The 11279-nt window shown below is 44.9% G+C and overlaps 1 protein-coding gene across 1 annotated transcript; it reads right to left on the reverse strand.

The window, feature by feature from the left end:
* Positions 1 to 8025: 8025 nt before the first annotated feature.
* On the reverse strand, positions 8026 to 11026 carry LOC101957447 (mammaglobin-A). Its single transcript, XM_013361297.4, has 3 exons — positions 10866 to 11026; positions 9550 to 9737; positions 8026 to 8228 (listed from the first exon to the last, which is right to left on the reverse strand). Exons 1-3 carry the CDS (start codon positions 10918 to 10920, stop codon positions 8190 to 8192), a joined length of 282 nt encoding a protein of 93 aa, XP_013216751.2. The 5' UTR covers positions 10921 to 11026; the 3' UTR covers positions 8026 to 8189.
* Positions 11027 to 11279: the final 253 nt, after the last annotated feature.

An 11279-nucleotide genomic window follows, 5' to 3' on the forward strand; every position in this document is an offset into this window, starting at 1 on the left:
GGATGAAGATCTCAATTCATGAAACCAATTTTCCAGTCAGTACCCCAGCTTTGAAAGTGAAATCCAACCATATGTTCTATGCCAGTCCCAGAGGGTAATGTGTGAACACTGGTGAAGAAACACGGAAGAAGAAATTACAAGGACACTTCTGAAATGCCCCAAAGCCCTCCCGATATCACGACGATGTGCAGGCTGTATTCACACCAGAGCAGGATTCTGACATGAAATCATTGTTGACTCATGAGACATCCGGGTAGTGTTCCAGGGGCTTTGAGTTATTATGCAGCATGCAGAAAATCCTTGAAGCCAAGGACTCTCCTTCCATTCTTAGTGCTAATCAGCGGGAGTCATGGCTTCCAGAGCAGCAGCAGGCTCCTGTCAGGACACCTGTCTCCCCTAGGGACTCACAGGCAGCACTGCCTTGCAGGCCCAATCAACCTGTCTGTCCTCACAGAAGGAGGTGGCTGTGCCTTGCTTAAGAAGGCAGCGGCTGGCTGTCAATCTGCCCCATGCTGTGAACCAAAGACCAGGAGACAGCAAGCCCCAAACATCAGGGCAGCTCCCCCACCTGGGGAGGCCGAGTCTTCTGCACAGATTAGCCAGAAGAAAACAGGCAGATTCTTCCACTGTTATCCTAGGGAGCAAAGGGCACCTTAATTCTCCTGAGATCTGAAAGAACTGCAAGGAGGAGCAGAACAAATAACCCGAGGCCTTTTGAAATGGACCAGGAAACTCTTCCTTAATTATATAATTGTCAAGAGAAGAGATCTCTCTTCCTCCATAGTCCTTTAATCTCATTCCATCTGATCCCTAATCTCATTCCCTTAATCCCTGGGATCACAGGCCTGCAGAACGCCCTGGAGTTCCAGGGTCATTCCTTTAAGGAATGTTTCTTGTTGCAGCCTCACTGGTGCATGGTATTTTCCTATCAATCCTGTGTGGATAGCTGCTTCATTTATAGAAATAGGTAGTTTTGGTATCATGTTAGCACAACTATCGACTCTCTGTAGGTCAGAAGATTAATTTCCAATTAGCTAAAAAATAAAAATAAAAAAAAACCTATTTAGATTATACCCACTGTGTGCCAGATAGGGCCCATGTGTTCTTTTTAAAAGCTGCTTTAGAGGCTGGGGTTGTGGTCCAGGGTTAGAGTACTCACCTAGTACAGGTGAGGCCCTGGGTTCAATCCTCAGCACCACATAAAAAGAAATAAATAATAATAAAGGCATTGTGTCCACCTACAACTAACAAAATGCTTTTTTTTTTTTAAAGCTGCTTTAAATCTGTTTTAAAAATTTTAAAATTCATTATAGTTGTACATGACATTTAGGTTCATTTTGACATAATGATATAAGCATGGAATATAATTTGCTCTAATTCATTCGCAGTCCTTCCTCTTTCCCTCCACTCTCTGCTTCCCCTCAATGCCCTACCTCTACCTGTTTCTCATTTCCCTCCTATTTAGCTCTGGCTTCTGCATATAAAAGAGAACCTTTGTCCCCTGACTTCCTGGGTCTGACTTATTTCATTTAGCATGATGTCCTCTAGTTCCATCCACTGACCACCAATTGACATCGTTTCATTCTTTTTTATGATTGAATAAAACTCCGATGTGTTATAGACCATGTGATCTCTATCCGTTTGTCTCTCGATGGACATCTGGGCTGGTTCCCTAACTTGGCTGTGGCGAATTGTGCTGCTGTCAACACTGATGTGACTGTTATCACTATGGTTTGCTGATTTTAGTACTTTTGGATACGTGCCAGAGAGTGGGATTGCTGGATCACATGTTCCATTCCTTGTTTTGTTTTTTTCCACATTTTTTTTTTATTGATGCATTATAGATGTACTTCTTGATGGGATTTGTTGTTTTCTATTCATCTTTCCTAGGTTTTGGGGGACTCTTCATATACTGCTTTCCAGATTGGCTGTACTAATTTTCAGTCGCACAATGTAGGAGTGCACCATTTCCCCCCACGTCCTTGCCGACATTTGTCATTACTTGTTTTCTTGATAACCGCCATCTGACTGGAGTGAGATGAAATCTCAATAACAATGAGGGAAATGCAACGAAAACTGCACGGAGATTTCCTCTCAGCCCATAGGTTCTTATTTCCAGAGTGGGTTTTCCCTGTCAGCCTGGTCGCCTGACCTTATGACTTAATGCACCTAAAGATAACCAGTTGTTTAATTTTTCCCCATCAGTCTGCGGTAAGGAGAAGCCACATTAGGACAAAGACAGAAGATCTGGGCTAAGTTGGTTGTGCATGTCTGATTGTGTATTTAACCTCACGTTTTTCCCGTTTCCACCTCCAATACCTATCTGAGACCCGCTCTAAATTGCATTTCCACTTTTTTTCTAGAAAAAGTCCTCATCTGAATCTCTTTTTCTCCATGACTCAAGTTTTCTCTATTCTTATTTCTTTTAGATTTCATCCTACTCCTTCTGCATCTGCCAAGATCTGAACACTTCTAACCAATTGTTACTTTCTGGTTTAAAGGACCTGGTTGAGTATATTTCTGTGTCCTTTGGTTGCCATTTTGATTTCATTTTCATTTGATTTTGGGGGATTTCTGAACTAGATGGACAGAGATTAACCTCATGTTCATTCTGTGTTCTTCACATAATCTCAGGCAACGAGTTTGATAGATGTTCATTGCAGCCATGTGCATGGATCACTGATCACAGGTTTGTGGGATTGAGACAGTTATTTTTTAAAAAAATTTATTTCAAGATACCTGTTGACATTGGCTACTGTACTGATAAATTTGAATCTTCTAAGTTTTGGAAATGGTGACAACAGGATTATAACTAAGGAAGACTGTTGGAAAATAAACTGGAAAAGAAGGAGCAGCATCATTTAAGGAAGAAAAATAGAGCCACCAACCACTAGCCAGGTCAGAGTTTGTCCAGACGACATAGCTAGTCACATGTCCTGACCACAGCAGAGAGGCTAGTCAGTAGTGTCAAGGATTTGGGGTCTGCTCACCATTGTTCATTTCTAGGTTCTATGAATTGTGTTAGCTGTGGAAGCGTAATGGGTGTTTGTCGGGCTCAGTGAATGGAGACTACTTTTTCTCAATATGAATGTCCTTGAGATTCCACAACAGCCAGTGTGTAGAGCAGTGGACACTCTGCCTTGTTCAGATGATCCCTTTATCATGATGCACAAATCCAGGCCCTCTCATTTCTTCAAATTAGGGCGTGCTTGTGCCTTTTCCCTCCCTCTCTTCTTTTATCTCACAGTTACTTCTTTTTCTTTCACACCAACAACATCGTCTCATGTACCCTCTCCTGTGCCCTCGGTTCATGAACCCTTATGGATTCCTGCTCAGATTTAGTCTCATGTTTGTTTGTTTTCCCATCCTGTTGGCCTCTCAAGTTTTTGTATTTTGCTCCACAAGAATGAAATACAGAGAGATAGTTGTTATGTGCACCTGGCAGGATAATGCAGAGCCCTCTTTTAACAAGAAGAGAGGAACAGGGCAGTTGAACTCCAGGAAACCCGTAGGGGCTGTGCTCCTGGGGATGGCATGTAAGTTCTCCTCCAGTGACCTACAGCATATGGCAAACATTCAGAGAGATTCCATGTTCTACATTGTCGGGCTCGGTGAACGGAGACTACATTTTAGTTGCAAAATTAGTTTAGTTGCAAAATTTAGTTTAGTTACGAAATTACATTATTTTTCAGAAATACTCTTTCTGGGGGCCTTTGGGTCAGAGTTACATTTGAAAAGATGAAAAAAAAAAAAAAAGAAAAAAAAGCCCATCCATGCAGCCAACAGTCTTCAATCTTGTGGAGAAGGCAGATGCGTAAAGAGATCGATTTACCTCCATTGAATTGAATATAAGTAAATAACAATGCTTTGGATCTAGATGTACACAAGGGCTTGTGTAGAACTTTGCTTAAAAGATTACAGAGCATGGAAAATGCCACCGCATGAGCATTCAGGGCTTGGCATGAAGAGAAACAAGGAAAGCATCCAGGCTGGAGTGAAGAGTCAGCCATTAGCAACTTTGTACAAGGTCAAAGCAGCCTAAGTCCTGACTGGGCTGCATGCTGGGAGCCACGCAAGGTGAACTTGACAGGCAGGGGAAAGCTCAGCCACCTGAACTCCAGCTGGGGGAGCCTGTTCCTCAGATGGTGGAGGCCTGGGGGCTGGCTCTGTGGGCTGGTGGTGGAGGGGTGGGGTGAGTGCTGTTCAGAATAAATAACTATTTTCCAAGATGATGGTATCGGTAGTTTTTGATATTACATGAACTCTTGCTCCTGAAATTCCATGTTTATGGTTAATGTGTGACCTTACTTAGTTGCAGAGGAGAAATTTTATTCTTTATTCATTTAGACCTATGTAATTCTGTGGTTCTCAATGCACAGTTCAGAGACTGCTGGATGTCCCCAAGATGCTTTTACAGAGACAATACTCTTTTAATCAAATGAGGAGGTACAGGGGAAAGAAGTGGATGAAGGCATGTTATGTGCATGTGTTCATATGCCACCACAAACCCACCTTTCTGCATAATTATTATACATCAAAACAAAGCCCAACACTCATTTTATTTTGCCAGGTCCCTTTCATTGTCTTGTAAGTATTTTGCAAAGTTTCCAGAGGATGTGAGACATAACAATATGTCAACCAAGAATCATATATGAGAATCTAACTGTGTGCTAGTGAGGTTCATATAAATGAGGCCTGCAAAAATCTAAACAATTGTACACTTAACACACATTGTGTTGTTGTTTGGGACCATATAACTATTTTTACAAATAGATGCAATTTCATTCAAAGCATCAATTTTATTATTCTTATGCTTAAAGGAATATTTACTCATTTTTTCCATTTTAATTTGAAATGCGCTACATATTGATAGACATAACCGATGTAAACAAAAGCAGGTTGATTCTTCAATGACTTTTAAGAACATCAGGGGTTCTGAAGACCAAGAATTATGAAAGTTTTTAATGGATATGGAGACATATTATGCCTATTTGTGTAAGTGCATATGTCTGGATAACACAAATAACTTTCCTCTTCATAGTTCTCACACTCAATGTTCAGTATTCACAAGAAGCAAGAAGGGGTGACAGGAGGTAAAAGTTGATATGAGAGTATCCCAAGAAGCCCTTTTGTGCAGGGAGACTTGTGGAGGAGGCGCACAAAGGACAGACACAGACACACAGGGAAGGTGCAGACAGACAGAAGGATGGCAGACAAAAGAGTGCTCACCCCTCTCTGCCATCGACTTTATTAACCCAAAAGGTCACATATTACCCACCACCAGTGACGACACTTTGACCATCTTCCTTTCACCCTGAGTGCTAGCTGAGATAAGGTCCAGGCCAATGCGAACACAGAGCCTCTCTCCTTCAGAGGGTGTCCCTATGTAAACCAGGTGGTGCATCCGCCTAGTTACCTTAAGAGCCTCTCCTTCCGCTCATGGGAATCAGGGCGCCAGTTACCCACCAGGAGTTTGCTCACCAGGGGAACGCTTCCCTGTCTATTTCCAAGGTCAGAATACCTACAACCTTTCCAAAGGACACTGGAGGAAAGACCAAGGAAGGAAGAGATACTGAAGGAGAGTAAAAAGGGGTTTAAGAAAACCTCTAGCCCGCTACCCGCGCTGGCTTCATGAAAGAAGGTTCGATTCATGAGAAAACACTAGGGAGTTTTAAATTAAAGAGACAAGACTCTAATTACCTTTAAAACCAGCTCCAGGATGGCTCTTCCGAGCTCCATCCTCCAGCCACCTAATGCGGTAGCGAGAGAGAACACGCCAGGGAGTGGGCTTTTATTGGGGAACAAAAAATTCTGGGGAAAATCCATCCAATGAAGATTAAGGGGGGCAGCATCCCAAGGTCAGGGGCAACAATTGGGTCTTCGGGACAGTGGCCAGACACGCCTCTGCACGGACAAGCCCTGGGACCTGGAGAAGGGTGGGGAAAGCTCTGACACAGCTGTGTCTGAGCGCCTCTCACCCAGCCAGGGAGGTAAGTCAAATCACGTGCGAGGATGGCCTCCCACAAAAACCTAGGGAGCACTGCATATTTCCTTGTGTTAAAATGCAAGTAAAGTTGTTTTAAACACACTTTGGGGTGTTGAATCGTGTGCTTTTCACTAAATCTGCTCAGAGACAGGGAAAGTAGGAAATCAGGGTCAATTGCGAGGCCTTTCTGAATCTCTGCTCTTGTCCTCAGCACACACGAACGTCTTCCTCTTTCTACCTGTTTTTATATGATCTCAGTGGTTTCCATGCTCGGGATTCATTATTATTACATCTCAGTCCAACAGAGCTTTTCCCTCAGAGGTGATGGACACAAGACGCCCCGGAGTTTCCAGGGGGCCAGGGGAATTGGTTCCCCAGGGTGTAGGGAATAGGGGTGTGCCCTGGGGAGACTGTAAATCAAAATATTGATAAAACACATCTGCTTTCTCTTGTAACCCTGGGCTGGATTTTCTAAATAACATCAGTGATAATGTTCTCCCCCTGGAGAAAATATAGCCCTGAGCTGAAGCAGGCCCCTCCTGGCCCTCAGTCCTGCTAGGGTCCTGGCCCACGAAGCCACTCAGGGTTCCAGCATCCTGTCATGAGTGGCTCCCGACACCGAGTGCCTGAGGACCAGGAAACGCTGCATGACGTGTCCAAAGAAAGAGGCGGCAGAGAGGAAGGAGGTTCTATGGGCCACATCTGGACACGATGTTTGTCACCTCCCTGACTTCTATTAGCCAGAACTCACCCACCACCTGGCCACAACCCCTGGATACTATGGTCTCACAAGTAAAGAGCCCTCTAGATTCTATTTTTATTGTGTTGGGTGTCTGGAGCACACATTATTGGAAACTGCTGACTTGCGTGAGCTCACACTTCATTTCACTTCTCAGGATGTCCTCAGCAGGAACCTGAAAACACCTTGGTGACCATGACCCTTCCCAGGCCATGGCCAGCCTATTCCCTTATTCTGGGAAAAGTGGCTGAATTCAGGTGCCACTTCTACCTCCACCAGATGGACAATTTGCCTAGATCCATCCATGCACGTGTGTTAAAGTGGCCGCAGAAGGATGCTTTCCGGCTAGACCCGGGTCACCATCTCTCATCCACCCTAGCTGGCCCCTCCTCTTCCTGCGGCTGTTCCTGAGCTCTGTGTGGGAGGAGCAGCACCCTCTCCACGGAGTCCTTCCTGTCCTCCTCTTTCTGAACCATAAGCCACGAGAAGCAGGGCTCCAGGTGGACGTGAGGACAGTGTTGGCTGCGGGAGTCTGAGCAGGAGCTGAGCTCAGAATCGAGCAGCCTGTCTGTACTGGTCATTAGATAAAATAGTCATTGCCGTACCCTTTTGTTTTTTGTGTTGAACACTCCATCGTCCATGCTGTTGCATAACCGTGGTCCACCCTGTTTCATGAGAACTCAGTGAAAAGGCTCAAGTTTTCCTAAACCTGGTTCCTTAGAAGTATATTTAAAATTCCTTAAGTATATAGAAAAGGATCAGATGGTATTTTTCTGGGTCGTGTCACAAAATGTTTAGGAATTACACTTTTTTCTCTTGGCTTTTTTTTGCAGAGAAGAGTCTTGTGCATTTTTTTTATCACCCCCATATTTTATAGACATATTCCCTTGATCTCGTACCCTAACCATTCCTGTCTGCCTGTCCTCTGTCAGTGAGAGGGCAGGAAAAGCCCTTCCCCAGGGACAGCCCCCATACTCGGGCAGACAGTTAGGAACAAAGCGCTTTTCAGAAATGTCAACCCACAGACAAGAGATCTTCATGAATCGTGTATGATTCAGTTGTGTATGAGTGTGTGTGCGCATGCCTGAGAGTGCTCAGGTGTATGTGTGCAGAGTGTTTCTTTGAAAAACCTCATATTTTTAAAATTTATTCTATTTAGTGATCTACAGCACCCGATACATGCTGACATAATCACAAAAGCATGGAGCACAACCCATTCCAATTCAGTCTCCATCCTAGTGTGTGCCCTGCTCCACTCCAGCTAGAAAACCTCCCATGTTAAGTGAGAACAAAAAGAAGCTTTATATTTGCAGGAAAGTTTATTGAAATGAAATTGCATTTAAGATTTCAATGAGTGTCTTGCCGTCACAGGTACAGGGATGAAAATAGGAAAGAACAGAAGAGCATCGGTGGTCGCTTTATCACGTCTTCAGGAATTCTCTGAGCCAAAGGACTGGTGGAAACTTAGAAAGCTCTGCAGTATGTACTGTCATATATTGATTTCTGGGAAAAAAGGGCAGGGACTTCAATTAGCTTTTCAACTCTGTCCTGCAAAGTCAAATACTCAAAACCGAAACATCCACTTGTTATTTACCTTAGTTTCTCAAGAACCATCAAGCCTTTCATAAAATCCAGGAAGCAAGACGAGAGTACCTGTTCGTGTGCTCTATTGTTCAGAAGACACGGATTAATACCAGAGAACTGCTGCGATTTCTGAATCATTTCTCCAAGAGGCGTATTGAACGTTGTTCTTGGAAACAACTTTCCACTAAATGTGCCACAGGTATCATGTGTTGCGGACACAATTGGATCTGTGCACACACCACTCTTCCACACTGAACTGTTAAAATCTCTGCTCAGGTAACTCGGGTGACTTTTTGAGTTTCCCTCTGGTCTGAGAAGTGAGAACTACTGAAAAGAAGCTGAGGACCTCCACTGTTCCTTTGATGCTCCATGAAATGCTGGAGCTCCAGAATGTGAATGATTCACCTAACAGTGCTTAGAGAGAAAAGCAATCCCACTGCCCTCAAATGCACTTGGTATTCAACCTGCCCTCTGTCTTTTGATATATTCCTACGTTCTCTACCATGCAATGCTTCAAAGAGAATGTTGATATATGAAATAAATGCTAAAAAGCATCAGGAGTTTGTCATTAGAAAGAAACACTCATTGTTTATGTCATTGATTCTTGTTTTAAACAATCCATCCCCCATGGTGTCTCGTACCTGGGATTTATACTAGTTTTTTCTCAGCTGCTAAATAAAAAGTTTCAAAATTTCCACACACCGATGCTAACAAATTTGGTTGCGTAGAAGTGCATTTTAAATAATTAAGAGTAGGAACATAAAATATTACTCAAATGTTCTGGAACCCTCCAACAATGCTTATGAACTCATTGTTTTTTTCACTATTTGCTCTTTTGCAAGAGGGAACCTGAATTTGTAGATCACTCACAAAGGTGAGGGCATTCTGAGAACCAGATTTTTTTCTTTTTTAGAAAATGTGTGTGTATGAGTGTGTGTGTGTGTGTGTGTGTGTGTGTGTGTGTGTGTATCTTGAGTAACTGAAAGGTACATAAGCAATCTCTGAGGTTGTTTTTGCATTTTCTAGTTATCAGTCCCTGACGATTGTCAAAGAAAGTTGGTAAATTATCTTTCAGATTTTGAAAGGTTTTCTTGAAGGTCAAAGATTCATTAACACCCCTTAAATACATAGTATTTTTTTAAAAAAGCACTGCGACAACAGCTTTGATATTATTAAAATAACAAGATCAGAGACTGCTGTTCCCAGTCAGTGATTTCACAAACCTAGAACCCCAACTTACCATCATCAGTCGAACGTTGTCCAGAGTTTCATTGGACTGGTTGAGGAAACATTGTTTGAATTGCTCCGCGGCGTTTCTGTCTGCATCACTGTGCAAAAACTCCTGGAGAGCAACCTTGTATTCTTCTAGGGTTACTTCAGGATTAATGGCCTTTGAAATAGCGTCCTCGAGAAGTTGGCAGCCAGCGCCTGGGAAGAAAACGCCAGAACTTGGCTCACGACTGGCGGTGTGATCCCATGACGGGGAGTACCTGTGAAGTCCGTCATCCGTGGACATCCCAGGAGATACGTGGACTCAGAGAGCTCATGGGGAACAGTCCAGAGCTCCCAATGCTAGGACAGGGAATTCCCTACAGGCCCTGCAGCTGCTGCAGCTGCTGCACCCTCCCCTCAGGAACCCCGGAGAAGGCAAACCCTGTGCCAACATGGTTCTCAGTCCTTCAAAGGGGAGAGAGTCCAGGGTGTAGCACTTACTGCACAGAGAGTTCTGAATTCAACATCATGCCACGCGACACTAATAGGTTTTTCAAGAGTCCTAGAATTGTTGGGTTTAAAATACTTGCCATGACCGTGTTCACTCTACTCTGCATCCATAAGCAACATAAAAAAACAACTTGTACATGAAGCCATCTCAAGTGGCCAACCTGTGGGGGCGGGGAGAAGCTTAGCACTCCCTGAGCTGCTCATGCCCTGGGCTCTGCAGTTCTTTAGTTTCTTCAGCACAGCACACCTCTTCCCCATTAGGCCCCCATTTTGGGAACAAGGTAGACTGCATCAACAAGGTTGGAAACTGGAAAAACACACTACACACATTGCCTATGTGTGCCCACCCCATTCTGGGGCAACTGGAAGCTACAGGGCCCCCTGGAAGGGCGAGGCTAGCCCTGCACAGGTCTGCAGTGTAGCTCCAGGTTGCCTGGTGGAGGGTCCCGTGCCTGAGCCTGTCCTCCCGCAGGGCTGCCTCTTCCTTCCATATTTAAGATGATTCGTGATGCCTCTTTCCGGGAACCCACTGGGTCTCATGCCGTGGGGCCACGAATCATCTTCCCTTTGTCCCTCTGAAATGTCTAATTGGAATATTCAACACTGAGGCTTTCACTTGTCTTCGCTGTCGCTGGGACCAAAGTGGGACGGCTGGACGGGTCCTGACACACGAGGCCTCGAGAGGGCTGCCTCTTTGGTTGTCTGGAGTAAGGTTGAATTTTAGGGCCATTAAACCCAGACCTTTTGTACTAGGGATGACCTGGGGACCAGGACTCCTCCCCAGGGCCCTGGCTCCCCCCTGGCCACAGGCAGCCCTCCCTGCACAGAGCTCACCTGCAGAGCAGTAAAGGGGGAGGGCAGCCAGCAGGAGGACTGCGAGCAGCTTCATGGCGAGGTGGCTCCTGGTGGCTGTTCCCGAGGGGGGGCAGGATCAAGGAGTTCACTGTGGGCTGAGTGGCCACAGCTCCTCTCTTTATCCCCAGGGAGCTGCCTTAGTCCCTCCCAAGAACGAGGGAGGGAGGGACAGGATCCACCGGGGATTGGACCAGGGAACCGCAGCCTGTGCCAAGGGGAAGCAGCCAGGCTCCGAAGGCTTTGCACAAACCAGCGGGCAGTGAATTTGGAGCCAAGGCAACCTTGAGACTGCAGTGAGGACACGTGGCCATAGGAAGACGGAGGAGGATGTGTTTTCTAAATGATAAGCAAAATACAACATGCAGTCTTACACCGTCAACCTTATTTGTTCAC

Source organism: Ictidomys tridecemlineatus, chromosome 4 (genome assembly GCF_052094955.1).
Source record: "Ictidomys tridecemlineatus isolate mIctTri1 chromosome 4, mIctTri1.hap1, whole genome shotgun sequence".
Lineage (NCBI taxonomy): Eukaryota > Metazoa > Chordata > Mammalia > Rodentia > Sciuridae > Ictidomys > Ictidomys tridecemlineatus.

Bases quoted from the DNA above. Each gene is read 5' to 3' on its own strand.
- LOC101957447 (XM_013361297.4), bottom strand. From the start codon at position 10,920: ATGAAGCTGCTCGCAGTCCTCCTGCTGGCTGCCCTCCCCCTTTACTGC. The intron at 9,738-10,865 runs GTGAGCTCTGTG...TTTTCTTCCCAG, and splicing joins CCCCCTTTACTGCTCTGCAG to GCGCTGGCTGCCAACTTCTC. The intron at 8,229-9,549 runs GTAAGTTGGGGT...CTTTTTTCCCAG, and splicing joins ACAACGTTCGACTGATGATG to AAATCAATATATGACAGTAC.